We start from the raw sequence: 25,926 nt of genomic DNA, 5'->3' as shown, positions 1-25,926 counted from the left end.
TTAGACCGAACTTCCAAAAAGGGTGGTGAGGTAGCAGTACTGTACAAATCTCATTTACAGGTCACTTCTTTACTAGTACAACCACCTCTAGATATTAATGTGGAAATTCTTATCTCCAAGCTCCAGCTCAATACTACTAAATCTATATACATAATATGCTGCTACCTACCCCCAGGCAATAACATCAGCATCTTAGAAAGTATCCTCTGCTGGTTTTCTACATCCTTCCCACAGGAAACCATTGTACTCGGTGACTTTAATATAGACTGGAACACCTGTACCACTCATAAACCCACAACCCATATAAACCTCTATGGCTTCTCCCAAACTATTACCACCACCACCAGAATCCATAAACCCAGTTGCAAAGAAAGTATACTAGACTAGATCTTAATTAACAGCCATCCTCTCTCTTATAAAGTAGGTATCCTTCCTGATGATATTAGTGACCATTCACTTACCTATATATCTAGACAAAAATCCTTTATCCCAAACCAAACTACCTTTAAAATCACCCGCAACAAAAAAATTTTGATCCAGCAACCTTTCAAGCAGAACTTCAAGTCTGTGATTGGAGTCCCTTAAGGCACCTCCCACTTGATAAAGCAGTATCCTATTTTAACTCCAAATTCCTACAAATTCTCGAATTCCATGCCCCCTTATGCTCTATAAGAACTAGAAGCAAAGCAGCCCCATGGCGTACTAAAGAAACCAGACAACAAATCCTACAAAGAAATAAAATCTGGTCCAAATGGAGAAACACTAAAGACCCAATTGATTGGCAATACTTTAGACAGCTAAGAAATGCCACCAAAAAATCAATAGTTTAGGATAAAAAAACTATTACTTTAAACTCCAGAAAAAGCAGCATAATCAACCCCAAACCTTTTGGTCAGGCATAAATAGACTTTTACATCCAGGCCACTCCAAAACACCAACCCCATCAGGTCTGTCTCCAAACTCTCCAAACCAGATTGCTGATGCTTTCAATACCTTTTTTACTGAAACTGTCCAATCTCTAGCTAACACCTTACCACCTGTTAACTCTACCCTCTCATCCTCCCTAACAACCATACCATCTATCTTTCACTTAAAACCTATTCCTACATCCCTCATCTATACTCTGCTTCATAAACTTAAACCTTGTACTCCCTCAGCTGATCTCCTACCACATGAAAACCTTCAAACTGCTGCAAAAGTTCTTGCCTATCCCATTTCTATCCTAATCAATAGAACCACAACTGAAGGCTCTATTACTTCTCTCTGGAAAATCTCTCACATAATCCCACTTCACAAGGGTGGTAACTCAACTGAACTCTAACTTTTGGCCTTAAGCCATAGTCTCTCCACTAGCCAAAATCATGGAAAAATGCATCCATCAACAATTTCTTGACCACATTCTCCAAAATAACCTTTTAGCTGACTGTCAATGTGGTTTTAGACCATTCCACAGTACCACCACTACTCTCCTATCCTTTACAGACTACATTAATAAACATCATAAAAACAACATGCTCTCCTCTGCACTCTTCATTGACCTGTCTAAAGCTTTTGATATGGTTAACCATCAAATACTTCTCAACATACTCAAGTCATTCCCACTTGACACACAGGCATTACAATGGTTCAAGTCCTACTTACACAATAGACAGCAGGCTGTCCTTAGGGATAATGACCTATCCAAACATCTCCCTATTACCCTTGGTGTCCCTCAAGGCTCTATCCTGGAACCCCTACTCTTCTCCATATTCATTAATGACCTTTCTATAAATTTGCCTCTACCTTACTGCATACAATACGCAGATGACTCCACTTTGATTTGTAAAGCCTCCTCTTCATCTGAACTCCAATCCATCACACAAACAGTATTTAACCTAGTAGAAAACTGGTTCCAACAACATTGCCTACTCCTAAATGCCAAAAAAAAAAACTATTACTATTTACTCCAACTATTTAATCCTCCCCAATAGATTTCTCTATTACATCAATCAATGGTACAATCATAGCTCCTGACCCAACTACCAAACTCTTAGGTGTAATGATTGACCACAACCTCAACTTTGACTCACATATTAATACTACTATTAAAACAGTAAACAAAAAACTTGGATCCTTGTAAAGGATAAAACCTTTTTTCACCCCAGAAGCCAGAACTACAATTGCCCAGACCCATCTGATCTCCGCCCTCCTCTATGCCTCACCTATTTATACTAATCTTTCCAAAAGCAAACTAAATAAATTGACCACTTCTTATAACAATATTGCCAAGTTTGCTACTGGGTCCCCATTTAGAACTCATCACTGTCTAAATCTCAAACTTCTATGATGGCTAGAACTACATAACCAGCTAGAATTTCAACTCCTCACCATTACCCTTAAGATTCTGTTCCAGCCTAGTAATACTCCTATTCTCAGTAGCCTCATCTCCCCCTACACAAATCTTACTATCCTTCGCTCAGCAAATAAACTACTGGTTACCATCCAGAAATCCCACAACAAGGCAGGTGATTCTCTTTTCTAAAATTCAGTGGGGAAGATTTGGAACAAGCTACCCATCAAACTTGCATCTCTCTCATCATTACCCTTCTTTAAAAAGCAACTAAAAATCCAACTAAAAACACAATGGCTATGCCCATGTACTAACCCTGACTAACCCCCCCCCCCCCAGTATAACATTATTCTATACCTCTCCTCCAAACCCACATTGCAGAAATAGTAAATTCTCCCCTCACTCACTCCTTAGTATCTTACTCCCAGGGAACTATCACTGAGTATGTTCTTTGCAACATTCTTTCTACAGTGAGCACATGTCTTCCACCTTGTATATAGATCAACTATTCTTTCATTATGACTGTAATTACTTCTTTAAGTATGTATATGTAATAACTTTCTTATTTTTCAGTGTTATATTTTTATTATAACCTATATACTTCATTGTACATGTACATTCCTACCCAACATACTTTATGGTGAATGTCAAACACTTTCCCATGGTAATAGTACTGTATTTGCATTGTTAAATTCACTAGTCACATTCTGTATAATTTAGTTCTGTATAATTAAGTTCTTGAAGAAAATCTTCATGTATATGTATTTAGATATTTTTGGACTTTTTCTGTCTTGATTTATTTAGTTTAAGGTGGAGCTTATCTTCCCGGGCCTCTACTGAAAATGGACATGTATCCAGTTAAACTAGCCCGGTCAACAAATGTAAAATAAAATAAAATAAATAAATGATAATTAGTATTTCTGGTAGATAGAGTTAGGAAGAGTGAGAAGATTGTGGTGGAGGGAGGATGCAAAGGAAGAGGAAGTAGTTCAGTTTGGAAGGATTCAGGTGAAAAGGGTATGAAAGCTTTAGCTCAGTAGAAAGGAGGTATGATATGGAGGACATAGCAAGACAAAGGGGATATTTGTAAATATTTTTGTTATGAAAATTAGAGAGAGAAGATGAGTTGAGAGATCACACGGGGAGATGTTATCACTTTGGGCCAAGTCCTTTTGGCACATTCTAGAATTAAAATACCTGTTCCATGGGTCTGGATATCTCTGGATGTCTGCTGTGCAGTAAATATCATCTAATAAACCCCTCCATCACCTCTTCAGCCTGAGTCTCCACACTGATTACATCCTCAGTACATGGAGAATAGCTGTTGGGGTTCCGTTTCATAAAGATGCCAAAAAACAAAGCTACCTCAAATACGTAATAACCCAGAAAACAAACCAACCTCATAAAGGTGGTACCCTACTGACCCTGGGAATTACAAGCCTATTTATATAACTAGTATTACTTGCAAAGCTATGAAATGTATTAATGCTGAACTAATGAATGACAATATAGATGACCTTATATCCCTAGAGTCATACCAGTGTAGCTTAGTAAAAGCAGATCATGCCTGGTCAGCCTGGCTGAGGTTTTGAAAAGATTAATGAGGCTGTTGATAAGGGACACATGATCTATGCTGCAAAGAAGTTTGACACTGTTTGCTGTGCTGGGATAATTAACAAACTCTCCCAATGCAGTATTAATCCATATATAGCCCACAGGATACTATTTTATGGAGACCATACTGTTAAAGGCATAGGTGTTTTCTTTACACAAAGACATTACCAGCAGTGTCCTGTAAGGCACAGTCATTGGCCCTTTCCTCTTTGGTATATATTTCTCTGACATGAAAGCTGATATCAATAGCCTAACCAAATTTGCTGATGATTGCAAAACGTGGGCAGTTATCAAATCCCATTCTGACACTCAAATTATCTAGCAGGGCTAGACCAAAACAAGCGTTTGGTGTATTATTCGTGGGTTTATACTTGGTACCAAGAAATGCAGTATATTTTCTTGTGGGGGGGGGGGGCTAGCATTATTTCCACTTGCCATATAGTACAAGGTTCCACTTAAATCTGACACAGTCATCAGGAACTGGGGAACCTTTGTTGACAGTAGACTCTCTTATGAACATCATTTTTCTGCAGTGGTTAGAATATCTTTCTACCTTTCCCAACTTATCCTTCATGGTGTCTCCTCAAGGTCCAAAGAAGTTATAGTCCCACTTTATTTCTCCCTTATTAAGCCTTTTATTGAATACAATTCCCCTTTGGCATGTACCTCACTGACTACCTAAACCAGGTCGACTGACCTCAGCATTTCCAGAATGATGTCTGGTCTCACTGCCCTTAGCTACTCTGGTAGATTAAAAGCGTTGTCCTTCTACTCATTATCATATCGACTCATGTGGGGTAATCTCTGCTTAGCTTTCCATGCCATAAGTGGCCCAGCACTCTTTAAATGCCTTCAAATAAACATTAGCAGTGGTATAGCGAACAACCACTCTAGAGACCTGAACCCTTACTGCCACATCAGCATCATCAAATGGCACAATAGAATCCTAACCCAGCATATCCCCCATTTGCAGAATAGGCTGTCCAGAATATAAAGCAGAGTACTTCCCTGACAACATCTAAAAGTGGTCTGTATGACTGGATGGGTGGTAAATGTTCTCCTGGGATATGTGTGTGGATACATTGTTATTCTGCCATCACTACTGGGTGATACAGCCGAGGCTCACCTCCTCAATGGCCTTCTTGGCTGTCAATCTAGTAGGAAACTGTGAACCTATAAGAAAAGACAGAATCCTGGATGTGGTCCCAATCAAGAAAGAGTGTGATTGGACAGATTTAAGTGAAAGTGTCATTGACCACCAGTGGTCACTCCACTGTGTGCTTTACAGTGGGAAAAGGGTAAGAGTCCATGGACAAGGAAAAGAGAATGAGACTTCAGGGGGTTGTTATGCTGAACCTGGGGAGATGGTCAGACATGAGTTAAGGGACTGGATGTAAACTGCTGGCACGTACACACTAGGAATTGATCATTGGTGGTATAGTCAGGGATGTCAACAATGTTTTGAGGAGATTAGAAAGGGAAGAAGAGAACAAAGTCAGTTTGGATATACAGAAAAATAATGCTAGTGATTAGGGCAAAAAAGATGGGGCCGTGAGGTAAAGGAGGCAAAGTACAAGGAGGCAAACAGACTGTTAGCAAAAGAGACAGCAAATGTCAAAGGGGATTTAGCAGAAAGGTCCAGAAGTGGAAGAAAACACTTTTTAGGCATATTTCTGAAAAGATGAAAGGATAGCAAATCTGGACAGGCTGAGTAAGAATGGAAGAGAAGTAACAGAAGACAAGGAACAAGCCTTGGTCTTCATAAAGTCAAAGCCAACGTCAAGGGCCTCTGGCTTACCAAGTTTGCAAATGATTGCAATCATAGAAACCCTACAAGATACTAGCAGCCTACAGGAAGGTCTAACACCAACAAATGACTGGTGACAAAGCCATAGCTTGAAACTCACTGCCAAGAAATGCAAAATAATACCTTTTGGGAAGTTGTCCACCCAGGTAAACTACCTCATTGATAAAACACCCCTGAAAGTAGACACAACAGTCAGGGATTTGACGACTCGTGTAGGTAGTAACCTGGCTTTCCAATAACCTAGTGAAAAATCATCTATGTCACTCAACTTATAAGTAAGGGTGTAACATCTAGATCCAAGGATCATCATGCCACTGTACTCAACCATCATCAGACCCACCACTGAGCATAACACCCATATCGGAATGTATCTGACCAGGCACATGCAACAAGTGGAATGTCCACAGAGGTTCCTTGCAAAATGTCCTGTGCAGATCACTCAAAGTCCTGTCGCCATACTCTGTTTCCTACAGACTGCTTTGAGTTATGCCTGGCATACAAGGCATCCTTGGATCCTGCTCTACTGGACCTTTTGCATCTCAGCAAAATGAACAGCACCAGAACTACTAGATCTAAGAATTTAAACTTTGCTTGCAACTTAAAAATTGGACACTGTGGGTCAGGTATGTATCTCAGAGAATTCCCATTCTCTGGAGTAGGCTTCTCATCCATGTGATGCAGAGCCCTTTCCTAACCCTGTTCAAGCACAACCTGAAACAGTGGATGGGAAATTGGAAATTCACTCCTGCTCTTACATCTGTGTCTGTGATGGACAGAGGCAGCTATTAAATCCTGTCTTAATAAACACCCTTCTTAAAATAACCTCTGTAGTGGGATACATTTGGTTTGAATGACTGGGCTTATAATGACCCCAGCGGTCATTAGCCTATTAAATATGTATGAACCTATCATCCTGTAAATGATGTGATGAGCAGTGGATGAATGCCAGTTCAGAGAAAGAGAAAAAAGAAAAGAAACTGGACAGTATATTGGGGGATCCCTTGATAGAGATCTTCAGCAGAAATGGGCACAGATAAAATATGTGTGGCAGCAACCCTGATGGAGTTGGCATTAAAAAAACAACTTCATATATTTTGATAAGCAATATTTTAGACAAGCTACTGAAGTAGCTATGGGTGCTGCCTGCACCCCAGCTTTTACAAATTTATCATGGTGTACTGGGAGGAAAATTATTTATATAAACATGAATTTAGTAACTCCTGGTCAGGCTATATACGGTTTTTGGATGACATTTCTATTTGTCAAGAGACACTACTGATAAATTAAGTACATTTTTGGAATTCATCAATAATACTGTGGAATTTTTGAAGTTTAGTTATTCAATTCAGAATGAAAGTATCAACTATTTACATGGGAAAATAAGAAAAGATAGAGCACAGGTGAGATTTGTTTCTGCTATTTACAGAAATTCTACTTTCTCTAACAGTTACCTCTACTTTCATAGTTGGCATCCTACATACCAGAAAAAGGCTGTAGCAAAAGGGCAGCTAGTAAGGTTGGCAAGAATGGTGTCTGATTTAGATACCTTTCTTGTAGAGTGTGAGGTGAGGTATTGTTGGGTATATTTTTTAGGAGAGGGTACCCCCAATAATTTTTATTGGAAATTAGAGATGAAATAGTGCTTAAGAAAACACAGGGTATTTATTGTCCTGTACTGAGTGCAAACAGTAATGTACATAATATGGATGAAAACAACACTAGAACTTTAAAGGTTAATTATGATAGAGCATTTATTTCAACATTCAACTTGGGTAGCAAAGCCATAGGTGATTGTTTGGTAAAGAACAGGGAGATCTTTCTTAAGAAAGCAGGTAATAAGCCCATGCTGGTTTATAAGAAAGATAGGTCATTCAAAACATTATTGGAGAGTTCTAGGAAAAATCAGCCAGTTAGTAACTGACCCCTAGGAATGTTTAAGTGCGGCCACTGCACACAATGCAAAAACATTCTGATAACCAGTAGTGTCATAATTAGAAATAAAGAATATTTTGTCATAGGGCATTATTGTTGTGAGTCAAAAAATGTGGTGAATGGAGCTTTGTGTTCTAAGTGCCCTGGTTTATATATAGGGGAAAACCCAGATGATGCTTAAGAATCAAATTTATGAACACATGCAAGCTATACAAAACTCAAGGACCACAAATGCCCTTTTCAGATACATACAAAAAATAAGGAAGACAGTTTTGCTTTTGTAGTTATGGAGCAGTTAACAAAAGATAAAAGGGGTTTTGTTGTAGAAGAACATCTGAATAAATGTGAATTAAAATGGCAAATTTTAGTTAATGCAACATGTTTTCCAGGTATGAATGATTCAATGGCTATTAATTCTGTTTTAAAGTTGAAATACTATGACGCTACATAGTTCATTGTTAATTTCTATTTTATCCTTGTGTATGGTTTTACCTTGTAATCAGTTTTAATTGGTAGGTTGGGTATAGCAGTGTATCATGTTATTTATTTATTTCCAGTTTGATTACTGGGGAAGTCCACTGGGCCCAGAGAGCCCATTTTCAGTGGAGGCCCGGGGAGAAAACTCCATGAAACAGATTACAGTAAGGATAGCAGTCCAATAAAAATAGGGTACAACTACAAATACATATCAAATAATACAAAGTGTGATCAGAATTGCCCATAGTGGAAAATTATCGTGCAGATACATTTTAACAAATTCACACAATTAAAGTCAAAGACAAAAGCTATTTACAGTATTTACAGTGTGAGAGATCGTATGGAAATTAGCTATAGAAGGTTATTGATTATGTGATTTATGTAAAAGTTATGCAATTTCAATTATTTATAAAAGGAGTGTCATTAATAACAGATTTAGTTCTGAGGAAGTTCTATGTGATGTACGGAAAGAAAGCACTAAACTTGTTCTAATAAATTTTAAGTTTAAAATACTGTTGTCTTCTTCTCGGTACCACAGAATTTATCAGTTTAGTTTTTGTTTTTAATTTTATATTTATGTAGGTAGACAAGATCCTCCTGAACAAGAAAGAAGGGAGGGGGTATAAGCTACAAATTGTACACAGGGAGGCATTCAAAAGGGAGTGGAGAAACAGAAAAAGGAGAAATGGGGATAGAATGTTAAATTCACTAAAAGGGTGAACTAGATATGTTATGTGTCTCTCTCTGTTATCATACAAATATGGTGTAATATAATGGCACAAGAAATCAGGATCCACTAATCTCTAGTGAAGAGAATGATGCAATCAGTAGTGTATGGAGATGGAATTAATGTTGTAGCAGGGCATTGTCATTAACTATTAGCAAAATCCACACCACATGGTAGAGAAATCTAGAACTGACTACAGTTGTCGTGTGCTCTTCACTGACTGACTAACATGAGTGCATGTTTTATTCAGTAGCAGAATAATGACTTTTTTAAGTTAATATTATTGTATTTAAACAGAGATAAATCAGATAAACAAAGATGTATACATGTAATATTTCAGTGCGTTGTAGATTCCTGTGCCACACTGATTTTCCACTTGGTACACTGCTGCAGCATTACTGTTCACATAGTGTTGAATGTAGTGTTCCCTTTTCTGCACAGTGATGTAATATGGCAGCTAGCAGTGTTGTTTCTGCATGTCTTGAATCTTTTTGTTTACAAGGGACATGCTTTCATTAGCTGCAGGTCCTCAAACTTTATAATTCAAAAGGCTGGCCACTAGGCAGCCATTTCTGTTCATTCTTGTATTCATTTTAGTAAATGGGTAATTGTGTTGGTAACAATTTATTATTTTCAGATGTAATCCACAAATAATTTACAATCTTTGATAGGTATATGGCAAGCAGACAGTGTCATCTGCACAACATGTTTGGATGCATTTCTGAATGATACTGTGTGTGTTTCTTTACGCAGAAACTTCAGTAAAAACCCAGCCAGGCTAGAGTTTTCATTATGTGAGACCTTAAACCTCCCATAATAGAGGCCCATGGGATATATGCAGATGACCCCTTAAGGACATCAAGTGTTTCAGAGACATGGCATCTAAATGTCCATGACATTTTTACTTTTGCCCCCCCCCCTGCGTAAACACTTTAATTTTTTTGTTTTAGTTTTTTTTTTTTATAACCATTCGATGGTTTAAGACTTCGATCTTTATGCATTCGAAGTATTAAACCTTTGAGGTTATAATATAGACCCACATAATAACCATGACAATAAATCCATCAGAAATTTGTTTGAAGATATGTAATGTTACCCTACTTTTCTGTAAAATAGTAGCAAAATAACTCAACTGTTTTGCAGTGCATAGGAGTACAGGACAAACAGGGTATACATTAATTAAGCTAACCTCTTTCACTAGGTGACTGCATTTGATAAGTGATGTTAGGGCAAAAAACTGACAATGGTTTTGGATGGGAAGCACAGGACAGCAGTTTCAGTTTGTGTTTGTAAGTCACTGTCCATTTCATCCTGCAGGTAAGTCTATATCTTTCACATTGTGTATTACTTTAGTAAGGAAAGGACAAACAGCTGCTGATGTTTACAAGTTGGTAGTTCTGGGTATTGATTTATTTTCTTCCGATTCATGGCAGTTTTGTTTCAGGCTCCATTGATAAATTTTCCTTGAGGGAATGACTGTAGTTACATTACCAGTGAAAGAAGAAGTAACCAAGTGCCTTCTTTCTGCATGCAGCAGACTAACTGAAGTGGTGCTTGGATGAACTTAAAAAAGTACAAGAAACATTCTTTTTATTGTGAGAATTAATCCCCCATTGAATGTGGAGGATGGATACAGATTTCTGATTGTATTATTGTAACTCTGAATTGCTCATCATGAGGTGGAAAATAATTTCCCTGATCTAGAGAATTTTAATTTGTATTACTGGACTTGTCAAATCTTAATTTGTTGAGTCCGGCCCTGACCACTCATATGGATATTGTTCTCATGCACTAATACATTCCTTTAGCATTTCTATATTTTACCTAGTTAGTCCTGCACATACTCATAGTGCAATAAATCTAGACAAAGCCTAAAATAATGGGGTGACAAAGGCCCAAAATAAGGATAGATTTTAAATATTGCTCTTATAAACTTAGAAAGTTGTTAGAATAACAAGATTTGTGTTGGCGAGCATTTTCTGAAGGATATGAAGTCTGAAATTCAAATGTGTGTCATCATTTAGTGGCTTCATTCCTCAGTGATTTGCAAGAAAACCTCAAAAAATATGAGGGAAGAAATCTGGGCATCCTGTGAAAATCTGGACAGATGTGTCCTGGAATCACTCCCTCCATTGTAATATATGTAATAAATCCCATATTTTCAGATTTTATTGCATAAATGAATTAAGTCCATTTAACCTCATGTAAACAGACCAAGCATTCCAAATGCTGAAGTGTAATCAAAATGGCTGTGTCAGTAGGCTTTAGTGTTGACTGGAATGTAGATCTCAACGTGAGATAAGGACCATACCATTTCAGAACACATGACTTTCACTGGAAGGTGTTCATTAATTTATTGTTCACCAAGTGAAAATGTGTTTCTAAACACTGCTAATGCCTCTTCTCAGGTTTTGATTTTTAATTAAATGGAACTATTTTTTTGAAAGATGTTATCCAAATGAACGTGTGAATTCCCTTTAAAGTATTTTAAATTTTTTACTACATTTTCATTCTTTGTTCACTGGTATACACATTAGAATTAATTTTCTTTTCATTTGGCCTTAACTCCAGACACTGGGGAATTAAACTTTATCCTGTCTAGAGTGCATATTTACGGTGACAGAGACTTTGGAACTGCAATTTGCATCTGCAAGGCAATATCATTGAATGTTTCCACAGGCGTTACTGCTTTTAATCTTAACGTAATGGCTGATTTTTTTTCTTTCAGAGAAAGTGTTCGCAGTTATGAGGACTTAGCTGAAATCTTCTCTGAGAAGGACAACTACTCTCAAAGTCGAGAACTGTTAATTAAGGTAATAAAGTTCAATGTCCTGATTTCATTTCTCTAGATGTTATCATGATATGGTAGTTGCTGGTTTCCAACAAACTGAATGTGTCCAGTAATAGGTGGCATTGTACTAAATTACTGCCATGGCGGGCAAGCCAATAAACCAAGGCACACAGTGAAAAAGTGCTAAGAAATAATGATTAAGAGAAAAATAAAGTTTCTGCAAAATGCATTTTTGTTAAAGTCATTTTTAGTAAGTTATGGCAAAACAGCGAACAGATTCATTTTAAATTTTCTTATTGATCTCCCAGGAAGGTACATCCAAGTTTGCAGCACCTGACCACAATCCAAAGAAACAGCACAAGAGAGGCAAGGACCAGAAACCTGAGGTAAAATGTTCATTGGACAGGCTCTGCTTTACTTACACTACATGGTTTAACCTTTAGCCATCACTGACAAAGGAAAATATGAAAAGTAAATCAATTGAAAACAGCCCTTTTAAACTGAATTTAGCAAAACATGCTCAAGTTTATAGTTTAATACAGTGATGGCGAACCTTTGACACACAACAACGTTTAGGGTGACATGCCAGCGTTCACCAACACCCGAGTTACCAAAGAAACTGCTTTTGCATTCATTGCATGTGTAAGTGCATTGAATTGTTTTGTGCCAGGAGTCAGTTCAATAACACTGCTGCAAAGGTAAGAAAGTTATTAAACTCAAAGACTATTTTGGTATACTGTCTCGATACAGTCTGTAAAGGGCTGCGCTGACATTGTTTTCTCTTCATGGTTATACTTCTGCAAAGGGCAAGTAGTTTGCATTTCTAGGAGTGTGCTGTTTTACATTTCTCTCAATTGTCCTTCTTAATCCCTCCTAAAACTGGTAACTTTTTTTTCTTAATGACAATAATTAGATTTATAGATTCATTTTACTTCAGAAAATATATATTAATTCATGTTCATTTTTTCTGTCAGTGTCTCAAATTAATAGAGCTAGCAGTTTAAAACTATCCATGTCTCTTATTTCTAGTTTTGTCCCCGATTCTATTGAGATTTATCCCTGATGTATTCAGAGCTATGCTGCTTTATTTATTTATTTATTTTTTTTATATTTTTTGGGGGGGGGGGGTGGCAGACCAGCAGAGTCAAGTTAGGCATTTTCTGAAGTTTTGACACACCAAGCCCAAGAGGTTAACCATCACTGGTTTACTACTACCAGAAAATGTTTCACAGTGAAGGAACCTGAGAAAGAAGAACTGAGTAGGTGTCACCTCAGAAAGTGTGTGTGTGTGTGTGTGTGTTTGTGTGTGGTAAAACCTCCGGTATTCAAGGTTTTGAATTTCGTGGTTTTTAGTTTTCATTGTTTTGCAGATTCGACTTCTTGGGCTCGAGATACTGAAATTCGAGATTTCAATATTTTGAGCTTCTGAAGTGAATCCGTGTATTCATATGCATGTGTGTGTGTGTGTGTGTGTGTGTGTGTGTGTGTGTGTGTGTGTATATATATATATATATATATATACACACACACACACACACACACACACAAAGTCTAACTTAAAGTACAGAAAGATGCATAAAGCTTTTAACTTTGCTAAGCAGCGTCGCCTGAAGGGTGGCTGAGTGCTTGGTTCTCTGGTTCATTTCCCAGATGGTGTGTTTCTTGTACAGAATCTGTATGCCTCCCTGTACCCATTGGGTTTTTGCTGGGTCACTGGTTTCCTCCTGTATCCCATAGACGTGTTCTGTGCCTTATGTCTATTGCATGCCAAGTCTAGATCTGGCTCACCTATGACCCTAAATGTAAAAATGTTCTAGTGGGAAAATGAATGAATGTTACCTGAATTTATTGTACTGGAATGTATTTTTGTTGCTCTATATGTATGCATATAAAAATCTGAATATTTTTCTAGGAGGGGGTAGAAATTTGGAAAACCTTACTGAAAGAAATTAGCATATATTTTAAAATGTGCTGCTTTGCTCTCTGCTAATCTAAATATGACAGAATGACCTTGAATGCAAGGCTCTTAGGCCTATTCAGTGTACTTGATTCTAAGTATTATTCTGTGCTATCTTTTCATATAAGATTATTGCCTGACTTTTCTTGCAAAGTTACTTTTTGTATTTTTTTGTTTAATTCTTCTACACCTGTGTCCCACCACAACTGTTAAGTCCTGACCACCAATGCACCCATTTATTCTTTCTCATTCCTAATGTCTGATGCTGCCAGTGTGGCGGGGTGGGGAGCCACAGAGTGCAGTCACCACCCTGCAGAGGGTCATGCAGTGCAGTCATCACCCTGCAGAGAGCCACAGACTGCAGTCATCACCCTGCAGAGAGCCAAGGAGTGCAGTCATCACCCTGCAGAGACAGGAGATTTTTGATGTACCCGAGACCTTCCACCTGAGGGCTGACAAGCCATTTGCAGGGCCTATTGTACCTTAGCTAAAGAGTGTGTGCTACTGTACATTCACAGTTTTCAGCTGGAGTACTTTTGCAGCCTTTGGTGGACTCCTGCACTGTGACTCCCCAGTTGTGTGTATGTCTGTGTCTTTGATTGCACACTTGTGCTGGGGGGGGAGCTGACCTTTTCCCTAACACTAGGTTCACAAGTCTCCTACACCCCCAGGAGGGGCAAGTCAATATCAGCTACTAACTCTTATCCCTCCCCAGCTGTCTTTTCCAACCCCCAGATCTGCTAATTGAAGCAAAGTTGTCTGAAGTATGGTCAGGGCCAAGAACTTCCACACCACCCATAGTTGGCAATTGTTGCTGCTATATTTGACTAGTTCATCTGGAAAGATTAGTCACTTTAAAAGGTATTTGGCATGTTTCAAAGTTTTTTTTTCACTGCATTACTTCATTTCCATATATTATGAGGGATTCACAATACAGGGTGCATTATGCTAACCATGATCTGAATCTGATAATATTCAGTCAATTTAGCAGCACTTAACTTCTGGAAGGCTGTTTGGTTAACAGTGGGAAACAAAGCAGGCAGTTTGCAAATGGAAGATGCCAACCTTGGGTTATTTATATTACAGATAAATTGCATTGGTGTAGGGAGTGAAGCCCTTAAAACAAAAATAGTGAGTTACCAATTTGATCAGTGTCAGACACAAGTGAATGGTCATTGTTAAATTTGGCTGTGATGAGGCAAACCAAACTTGGATTTGACATTGACTTAATCTCATAGCATCGTCTATGAATGAATATGTTTAATGTCATCAGTGGTGGCCCAGTGGTGGCCTCTGCTATAAAACAGGAAATGACAGTAAGGTTGTTATCTCACAGAGGTGTGCGAGCAGTACTTGAGTTCTCTAGAAATGTGTAAGAATACCCACTAGCCAGCATCACTTTTCACACCTCCCGTGTCATGGATAGCAGTGGTCATTGTCTAGGGGCCCTGCACTTCATTCATTCATTTTTAATTTAATGCTTATTATCCAGAGGACTACTCCTCCTTCTGCACATCCATATTATAGTGCTCATTTTCCAGGGCACACCTCCTCCCACCCCACTCCCACACATTGCAGTAGCTGTTATCCAGGAACCCCCCACCTGTCTATTCCTTGCACAGTGCTAGTGATGTGGCATACCACTTTCACAGCATGCTACATCTTCAGCATATCTTTGTGTACTGTGTACACCAGTGGTTCACCTCCTGCAACCTGGTGGAATGTAAAATGTGCTAAGAGTTGCTACAGGATGAAAAAGGATGCTGCCTGCAAGGAAGATAACCCCCCCCCCCACACACAAACACTACATACCAATAATTTCATTCATCAAAATAAAACAAGGAGAGGAACTACTGGGCTGCTAGGGCCCTTGTGCCAGCCCCCCCCCCCCCCCCAGCATTATGCAGTTCATCTGGCTACAGCACCATGCAGGATGTCAGATTAACAGTAGAGGGCAGTGGTTAGTTGTATTCTGCAGTGGGAACTGGAGGTAAATCCTTTATCATAGGAGATTACTAGGCTAGTGGCCCTGAGGCCCTTATAAGCCTAACCAAGAGTTTAGCCCATGTTTAGACAAATCAGCACCCAATGCCCCTGTCCAGCGGGGACATGGGTGGAATACCAGGGGTATATTTTCTGTTTACCATCCAGTTATCCAAGTTGAGCTTAAAAAGGGGTAAAGAGGTACTCTGCATGATGTGGAGATGGAGTCTATTCTATAGATGGGGAGTCTCCGGGACACAAATCTGTCCCGCCAACAAGTCTTGTTGATGTCACAGACCAGGTTGAGGCCGCGTGCAGGTTACTCGAGTGGAGCTTGACTTGCAGATATGCAGCAGTCCCGTCAAGGTGGGGTCCGTGAACGCCTTGTATGCCAGACAGAGGTCACCTCTGAGGAGTCTATATGAAACTGGGTAGAGGGATAGGGCTTTTAGCGTAACTGTGTATGGTAGATGTTTGAGGTCCTGGATTCTCCTGGTGAGGAACCTCTGTGGTCTCTCCAGCTACTGCATGTGCTTTGCGATGTACATGCTTAAAGGGGCATTGTACTCGATATGGGGCCTTATAAGGGAAGAATACAGGGATGTTATGACCTCCTTGTCCCTGGATGAGATACCCTTACTTATGAGGTGAGCCATGAAGAAGGCTTTCCGTACAACGGAAGCAACATGGTGGTCAAAAGTCAGGTTGCTGTCAACCAGGGTGCCCAAATCCCTCACAACTGATTGAGTGCTTAAGACATTGCTATTAATGTGATAATTTGTATTCAGCTTAAGGCCATGTTTCTGGCACCAGTCATTTGTCTGAGTGAGACCCTATTGGAGGATGTCCACATCACTAGGGGAATCGATAACAGCACCCAGCTTGCAGTCATGTGCAAACTTGCTCAGCCATAGCCCACTGGTTTTGGCTTGCACCTCAAAAAAGTACATCCCAAATAACAGAGACCCCAAGACTGAACCCTGGGGTATGTCGCTTGTTACCGGTCTACTGCTTGAGGTGGCTTCCCCTATTTTAACTAAGTGGGTTCTATCAGTGAGCCAGTTTGCTACCCATCTAGTAACATATGGATTGTTGCCTAGTTGAGAGAGTTTATCTATTATGTCCAAGTGGGGAATAGTGTCAAAGGCTTTGGCCAGGTCAAGGTAGGCGGTGTGCATCATCTTCCCCTCATCCATGGCTTTGGTGAGCGTCTCAAAGAAGTCAACCAAATTTAGCAGACATGACCTCCCCTTGATGAAGCCAAACTATGTGGGATTAAGTGTTTGGAGGTTGCCAATGTCCTTGTTGATGAGGTCCATGATAATCCATTCCATAGCCTTGCAGATCAGGCTAGTTAGGCTGATGGATCTATCATTTCTCAGATCGGTGGACACTCCACCTTTGTGTGAAAGGATGACAGTGGCTGTCCTCCACTCGGCTGGAATGAAGCCAGTGCTCAGCCTTTGGTTAAATAGGCTGTCTAGTGGTGCTGTGAGTTCCTGCCTGAGTTCACGTAGGATGCAGCCTGGGATGTTATCGGGTTCCATGGAGGTGATATTTTTTGCCTTTGAGAGAGCAGTGATGACCTGTTCCATAGATATAAGGGGAAGGAGGCAGGTACTGGGGATGTCCTGATTTACTGATGGGGGGACAGAGGGTAAAGTTTTCACTGAATCTGTTAGCCAGCAAGTTTGCTATATCTATGGCATTTGTATATGTGGTGTCCTTGACCACCGGTTCTGAACAAATCTGGGTGCTTCCTTTGAGGTTGCCGACATATGTAAAGAAGGCCTTATGTAGTAGATGTGGCCAATTTGGAATCGAAGTTTGCTTTGGAGGATTTCACTAGTGCTTGTTCAGGCTAAGGAGACATTGCATCCAGTTGGGCACTTGCTCCTTCTTGGTCTTGGACAGCAATTTTTTCCTTTTGTTATAGAGTTTATTTACTGCAGATGTCCACCAGACAGGTTTACTCTTCCTTCTAGAGGATGATTTAGTCCTGTCACGTATTTCTGATTACATGTATCTATATAAATGCTCGTATAGTGCTTTGGTGTAGATTTGGACATTCCTACAGAGGGGGAGGGGGCTGTGAAGCTGTTTATACCATCCCTCAGGAGACTGTAGTCAGCTTTGGAGAAGTTCTTATGTCTGATCCTAGCTAGAGGGGGAGTGGGGGAGATGGTGACTTTGAAAGTGACCACTTTGTGGTCGGATCTTACCAGGGAGGATGATACTATAGTTGTGCTAGTCTGTGTTACTGGAGGTTGGGCATATATGAACCTCACTGTCCCGCCACCAATAATATGTTGCAGTACAAATTGTTACATGCACCTTAAACTGGTTTCTAGTGCAATACATTTTTATGAATACCAATCTCTGATACTGTAGTTTATTTTGAAAATAAACACATTTGGTTTGTTATTTCATGTTAATCATTTTAGTTTCTTAGTTTAGTCTCACACCAAAATGAGAGAATGTGGTACTGAAGGGTTCTATTAATATTTTGCATTGACTACAACTGATTTAGGGAAAGCATAAAATGTGTTTATGGTGGAAGTACAGCCACTTCCTTATGCCCGGGATACTACTTCTTCCTTCCTTATTAGGTACTTATTCTCCAGGGCTGTAATGTACAACCTTTTTTGTGACATACTGATCAGTCTGAAATGTACCAAACAAAGAAGTTCTGACAGGGTCACTCTGCCCCCATACACTATAAGTAGTGACTAAGAATTAGCGGAACAGTTTTTAATATGTTTGCTTTTTTATTTTCTGCCTAGTTTGAGCCCCAGAAGCATTCAAAGTTGTAGGCATAATTAAGAATCGCTGTAACTCTGTAATCTCTGTTTTCAGAGTGGGTATTATAACAGTGACCACATACAAGTCATACCTTGTTTTTTATATTGCACATATTTCTCTGGTAACCACCTCCTGAAATAATGCAGGCGTTTGGCATCACACGTCACCTCCAAATGATATTTTACATTATCTACCACACAATGGAGACGGAATAGTGGAAGCATGAAACTGCTTTGCAGTGAGACATGAAATTGTATAGGCAAGTGTTAGGCATTTCTTACTGGTATTGTAAGGTGTTAGAGACCACAGCATGGTGGTTAGTGCTAATTAAAATTCTGATCCAATGTTTAGACATAGGGGCAGACCAAATGGCTGCCTTGTATTCTATGTTATCAAAGTTTGTATATCTATTTGTCTAATATATGTTCCACACCTTTTTATGAATAACATCGCACGTAGAGCAGCAGTTTCCTGACTTCAGTCTAAAACAGCTTATGTTTGCAGTTTCTTCCCTGTATTTTTAAACAGTATGATGCATACAAAGCACTTAGTCATAGAATGGAGCAATGCTAGCTGAAGCAACGATGCACAATGAAACATAGGCGGTCATATTTACACTGATGAAGATCACATGATTTATCCAAATAAACTCTGAAATGTAGCATTTAGAAAAGCAGGAGCCTGCATTTCACAGTAAATTAATTTGCCCCTAAATGCATTTGTTTAACAGCACGTACGTAAGTAGGATAACCTGAGTTATGGTTTTCTGGATGATGTGTGTTGATAACAAAACAAAATGTGTCAGTCTGCAAAAGATCAATCTATGTGTAGTAAAACCATACTCCCTGTTTACAGTAATTACGGAAATCACTGTCATACTTTTCTCACATTTCATACTGCCACCCACTAACAATATGTAAGGAATACGGGGGATACAGGCACGTAATCAAGAAATATGGGGGATACAGGCACATAATCAGGATAGCTGCTTGCTTTTGAATGGAGGATACCGGTTACATCGAGGAATAGGTTTAATCTACATCTGTTTTTTGGCATAAGTAGATTTACGTTTTTCAGAAAAAAGTAGTTTTTTGTTGTACTTTCTTAATCACACCAGATAAGTGGTGAGTGTGTGTCTGTGATTGAGCATGCGTGCTGATGGGGAGAGTGGAGCTGGCCTACAAATTAAATGATAAGTTTGTATTTATTTAGGAATTATGCAACACCAGTTAATGCCACAGGCAATGACTTGCAAAATAAAGGTATGCAGTAGCTTAGCATATGCTACATGATCCAGTTTTACAGTAAACTCATCACATGTACAAGATGCAGCTATGGGTGACACTACACCAAGACCCTGGAGCACATGTCCAGGCTGTAAAGCTGTGTTCCCTGGTGAATGTCATGGTTCCTGGTGACATAAGTCTTTTACAGTAGTTTTTTTTTTTTTCACAGAAAAGCACAGTAAAACAGAAAACTAGGGAACTGGGAACTATTGGCTATGTTATTGAGTACACTGGTAGCACACAACCAGACACAGATGCACACTATATGACTTTCCCACTGCAAACTAGTGAGGTCACACCATGCATGATCATGCAGTTCTAACACACTGTACCTTGACCGTCAGCTTTGGTAGTATTTGCTTTGATAGTTAGAGTGGTTAAAATATATTATCACATGGATGGCTATGCTAACACTAGCATGTATAAATCAACAGCTGTTGTATTTGTTACTTGCTGTGTTTAAATCTCCGTCATAAAGCTTACTGCACAGTGTGTCACTGCTAAACCAACTGCCGCTTATTGAGAAATGACAAAGCTGATTATTTCCGATTCTTTGGCTGTAAGTCAGTCCGCTGCTGGACGTCCATAGTTTCAGTAGTGCAGTATCATTCTTCTGAGTTCCACTGTACTTGGCACTGTGAATGCCTGCTTATTAAAAAAACAAACTCACGGGTGGCTCCTGCATCCACTCATTCATTCATTCATTGCATGTCTGTGTAGTGGCTCACCTAGTCCATTCATGAGACACCATCACTGGTTGGGAGTAATACAGTATTGTGCTTTATTACTGTAGTTTATTCATCGCTTTCCTTGGTGTGATTTTACATAGCTCTTCTTTTCATATTAACTCACTCTAGCCTTGATGAAAAATTTCCATTAAAAAGTTAAATATAGTTATAGTATTATAGTGTTTGAAGTACTAATGTAAGTCACAACAAGATGATTAAAACATATTTATCATAATCTTCATGGATAACTCTAAGAAAAACAGTTGAAGTCATACAGAGGAGTTGCTACTGCATTCTGTGCAGTGATTCAAATCTATATATTCTGTCCTTGAATTGGTAAAAATGGAGTTGCAAAGCAAAACAAGGAAATGGTTGTTTGTTGGCAGAAAACTGCTGAAATGAATTGTTGTTAAGGTTCTCACCCAAGATGATCTCCATTTCTCAGGACAAGACATTGGTATAATCAGTACATGTGCATTTTCTAAGCCATTAAGTTATATTTCATAGTATGCTCCTTTTCTTCTTGCAACCACAAGCTCCATTAGTGCTGTGAATGATCATTAAGGGAAGTGGTCATGTGACCGCCTTGTGTGCTGGTGCATAGATGAAAGGACTGTCAGAGTCTATCCTTTATACTTTACGGGTACTGGCAGTGCCTTTTGTTTACAGCGCCATGGCCTTTTCTTAAATGCATGGTTGACTGCAGATGCTAGTCACGTCACATTTAGCCTACTAGTTTCTGTCATGTTTTTACTATTCTACATGTGTTTGATAGTTACTCTCATGGCATGCTTTTAACTTACTGTTCTGTCTATATATGACCTCAGTATTTACTCTTATGGCACAATATATGGTGTTGCTAATTTTGCTTAGATACAGTGATGTTTGCTTTTGTCGGGTTAGTTGCATAACCACTACTTTGTCTCTTTCCCACAAACTGAAATAACAGTCTGGTAGTGCTGTATGTGGAAATGTTGGTGTTTTGCCCTGTAGTCTGTTGAGCTTCACTTATGGATTGGATGTGATGGATCTTTGTCCGGGCTCTCTGCTGTTTCACAAAGTGACTTAACTAGTAATGTGAATACTTCTGTTATTTTGTTATTTACAAGTGCATAGCATATAGGTTGTCTTCTTATTAGAGCAGATTTTCACCCGACTGTTTTGTGGTAAATGAGTACCTGATGAGTAGTATACACACACACACACACACACACACATATATATATATATATATATATATATATATATATATAGAGAGAGAGAGAGAGAGAGAGAGAGAGAGAGAGACTAAGAGATTGCAATAGTTTCATTGCAATAGCTGGAAATGATACTTAATAACCATGTCTATAAATTATTATACCCCTCACAGTGCCTGAACTGGAGGAATGGATTTACTACACTAATGCAGTATTTTAACAGTGGGTACTGCATGGAGTGTAACATCAAATCTTCTGATCAGTTAGAGGATTTCTTTCTGTGGCGTCACACTACTGACTTTGGTAACATACTTCTCACACAATGTATACAGAGCACTGTTTTACCTCTACACTACCTGCCAGGAATGGGAAGTTTTGCAAGCATTTACTCAAATGCATTGGAATGCAGTGCAGCATAGCATTCTGTCAGAAGGCACTACAACAAGAAATGGCCATTCATGTCTTAAAGAAAGGCAGCCGGAAATGTTTTTTTTTTTTTTTTTTTTTTTTTTTGTGAGGGTAGAATGTCTTTCACTGTTGAAGTTGAACAATTTGTTGACGTGCAGCAACAATGTCAACATGTAAGTCATCAACCTCATATGTCTGAAGCAAAAATCATCTTTCCAAAAAAGGATGTAAAAAAATAAACTAGGGTTTTTGCAGTGGGCCCCCCTGCACCCCAAACCTCCTGCTAGTTTTATATGCCAACTGTATGATCGCACTGCAGTGGGGAAAGGGCAAATTCCATAATTCCCACTATACCACAATCTCAGTGTGAGAAAGCCAGTAAGGTTCAACAAGCTGAAATTTGATCAGCTGTACTTACTTTCTCAATCGTCGACAAAACAACGTTTTCAACAGAAAGCTATGCAAGGTGCACCCATACCTTTTGATAAGATAATGCATTAATAATGGTATTACTTATACATTCTGGCCACAATTAGCTTTACTATTGAATAACTATGATAAGGATATTCTACAAATTACAGATTAAAACTAGAATTTAATAAAATAAAATAGAGGAAGTAATGTATAATAATATTACTAGGATTTTTTGTTGCTTGTTATAGGATTTGTTTGTTGTTTATGTTATGCTTACATTGATGAACTGTTGTCTTTATAATTGTTGCTTAGTTTGCTTTGTTAAATATACATTTGATGAATACACATTTATTATCAAATCGAGATCATTTGGAAATCTTATATTTATTCATATATATGTTAATGATTGTGAAGTCATTGCTATATGAAAATCTAACAAAAATTGTGTGGAAAATAAAGAAAAGTGGTTTGAATGAGTTTTAGATACCCTTTGTTTAAAAGGACATGCTTCTATACCATGTTTCACTTGAGTCATAGTTTCAGGTTTGATTTTAGGGTTTTAATAATTTACATGAAGGGCTTCATAGTATTTTTTTAAACCTGAGTCTTAGTTGGGGAAACTGTGTAGTGCAGGGTTATTAGAATCAGTCTCTCAGTTAAGTCAGGCATTCTAAGTTCCTGATTGGTTATTTCTTGTAGCAAAGCATGGCAACATCTGGTTTATACAAAACCATCAGTATAAATTACGTGTGGAATGCCACCATTTTATGAGTTTCATTGCTTCATGTGACACCCGCATGCCTCATTCCTACTGTACAATTATATAGCACTCATACTATGATACCACAGTCATGGAAAGTAATGAGCTTCCAATATAGTTATATAGGTGTATACTAGGCTAACGACCACAGGGGCCATTTTATGCCAAGCCATGCTGCATTCTGACAAGTTCAAGAACCTTAAGATTTTTCTAAGGAATATATTTAGGCTAGGGCTTAGTTGGTCAAGAGTTTACATGCTGCCACTGTCCATTAGGGACATAAGTGCCAGACTAGGGGTGAATTTCCAATGTCCTCACCCAGTGGTCCACATTACACTTTAACTTGGTTAGGGAAGAACTCTCCTTAACATGGATGGTAAGCCTGTTCCAGAGATGGGGTAGTCACTGAGATACATATGTCCCTCTAACATATCCTAGTTATGTCATAAGCAAGGTTTAAATCTCCTAGATCGGGCAATTTTGATGCTGTATGTTTTGCAGGTATACAGAAGATCCACCAGAGTGAGATCAGAGTTACTTTGTATGCCGGGCATAAATCACCCCTCAGTAGTCAGTAGGATACCAGGTACAGGGGTAGGGTTTTGAGGCAATCCATTGGGGGACATGGTGTTTATGCCTTGTAAACATTTTACCATCCTTCTCCATAGCCTCTACCAACCCAAGACAGTGCATGTTTCTGGACAAATAATTGCCAAAAACTAAACCCCTTAAAATTACATGATTAAGTAAAAATAACCAACCAGTTATTCTGATAAAAATATATATATGTAAGCATAAATGATGACAAGTATATCATTTTTGAAATTTAAATGCTACTGTCTCTCACTGTACAAAATCAATTATATTTATATATATATATATATATATATATATATATATATATATATATATATATATAAAATATAGATCTGGCTGAAAGTGAGGTGAAGAAGGCAGATAATGGGAGCTGCAGATCACAGCATAGTCTTAGTGCTAGGGAGCAATGAAAAGAGATATAACTTAGTACAGGCAGCAACCCTAGGGAGTTAGAGAGAAGGCATCTATGATTAAACTGCCACTAGAGAGACAGAGCATATTATCCAGCTCTGACATATTCCATATCTCACTTAATTAGAAAGGTCTGCTGTTACTTGTAGTGCCTAAATGATGTAAGGAAAGGATACGGAGTAGCAAACCATTCATCACAAATGAGTAATTTGGCAGCTTCTAGGCAATATGAGATTTTGTACTGAAAATCTAGTGTGAATGGTAATGTGCACATAGCCGGCCTTAGGCATAGGCCAACTGTCTAGGGCGCCGCTCTAGCAGAGGTGCTTTTCCAGTATTTATTTGGTGTAGGTAGACCAGGATGGGGGCACCAGGTGGTGTGGGGGGGGGGGGCGCCATAGAACCCTTTTGCCTATGGCACCAGTTGACCTAAGGCCACTCCTGAATGTGCATAATTAAGCTGAATGTTTGACTCAACTCACAGCCAATGCTCTTCAAAGAAAATAACATTTTGAAAATTAGGGGCATAATGTGCAAATGATAATGATAGGATGGGCTGGGTCAGAGTTTTGGTCTGGAACAGAATAGTAAGTAAAGCCTCAGTTGTAGCACTATTGAAGAATTAACCAACTAGTGATTGTTCAGGAATGATTCAGAGAGCAAAGTAAGGTACAGTTTCCCAGTTAGCACATTATTATATGAGCTGCAGGCCCTAAGAGCTTAGTCTAGATTCTTTCAGTTCTTGTAAAGATGGCTTTGGATTTCATCTCTTCATTCCTGAATTTGCTCACTAATTTTGAATGTATTTTCTGTTAAGAAAGGCTGTTCTACTCATCCATCACACTTTCTGTGAAATAAAACTTCCTCACATCTCCCCTGAGTTGCAAACCCTCTGCCCTCAAAGTATGCCTTTTGTCATAACATTTTTGAAGGGACAGTACCCAGCTGAATTCTCTTCATGTACTAAAGTTAATGGCATGCACCCCTTCAAAACACACACACACACACACACACACACACACACACACACACACACACACACACACACACACACACACACACACACACACACAGACACACAGACACACAGACACACACACACACACACACACACACACACACACACAGACACACACACACACACACACACACACACACACACACACACACACACACACTTTATAAGACTTCCAGTGCAGAACATGCACCCTTTTTTGCCACTGTCATCTGAACTGTCTATAACTTATGCACCTTATTTCACTGATAACATCTCGAGAACTGCACACAGTACTTTAGACAGTGTACCTGTTGCATATAAAGAGGAAAGATGGTCTTGTTTTCTGTTTCTGATGCTCGTTCCTGTGTATCCTAGCATTCTACCTGCCCTCCCTGCTGCTTTTTGATAAGTTTCTTTACCTTTTGGTAGTTTCATATGACACCTTCAATTCAAGTTCCTTTCCTCTTTTGTTGCTGCCACTAACCACATCACCTCCAAACTGTGTAGTCCTTTCTTGTGTTTTTGACTCCCATATGTTCTATTTTGTACTATATTTTAAAGTGCCATATTTTAGATATTTCCTCCATTCCTGCTATATCTTCTTCCTTCTTTTTTAACCAGTCTTATTGCTTAAGTTTGCATTATCAATGCAAAAAGAGAACATTTCCATCAGGTCCTTCTTTAAAGTCATGTATCAAGACATTGAAAAA

The 25,926-nt window shown here is 38.9% G+C and overlaps 1 protein-coding gene across 7 annotated transcripts in view; it reads left to right on the top strand.

The window, feature by feature from the left end:
• RGL2 (ral guanine nucleotide dissociation stimulator like 2) overlaps positions 1 to 25,926 on the top strand; it is a 791,449-nt gene that overhangs the window by 485,977 nt on the left and 279,546 nt on the right. For all 7 annotated transcript variants that reach the window (XM_044083541.1, XM_044083538.1, XM_044083537.1 and 4 more), the window contains 2 exons: positions 11,615 to 11,699; positions 11,986 to 12,063. In XM_044083541.1, coding sequence (XP_043939476.1) covers positions 11,615 to 11,699; positions 11,986 to 12,063 — 163 coding nt within the window. The remainder of the gene's footprint in view (positions 1 to 11,614; positions 11,700 to 11,985; positions 12,064 to 25,926) is intronic.

Source organism: Protopterus annectens, chromosome 9.part0, assembly GCF_019279795.1.
Source record: "Protopterus annectens isolate FY-2018-M chromosome 9.part0, PAN1.0, whole genome shotgun sequence".
NCBI classification, from domain to species: Eukaryota; Metazoa; Chordata; order Ceratodontiformes; family Protopteridae; genus Protopterus; species Protopterus annectens.
The sequence above is the reverse complement of the archived record's forward strand: the minus strand, read 5'-3'. Positions and strand labels throughout refer to the sequence as shown.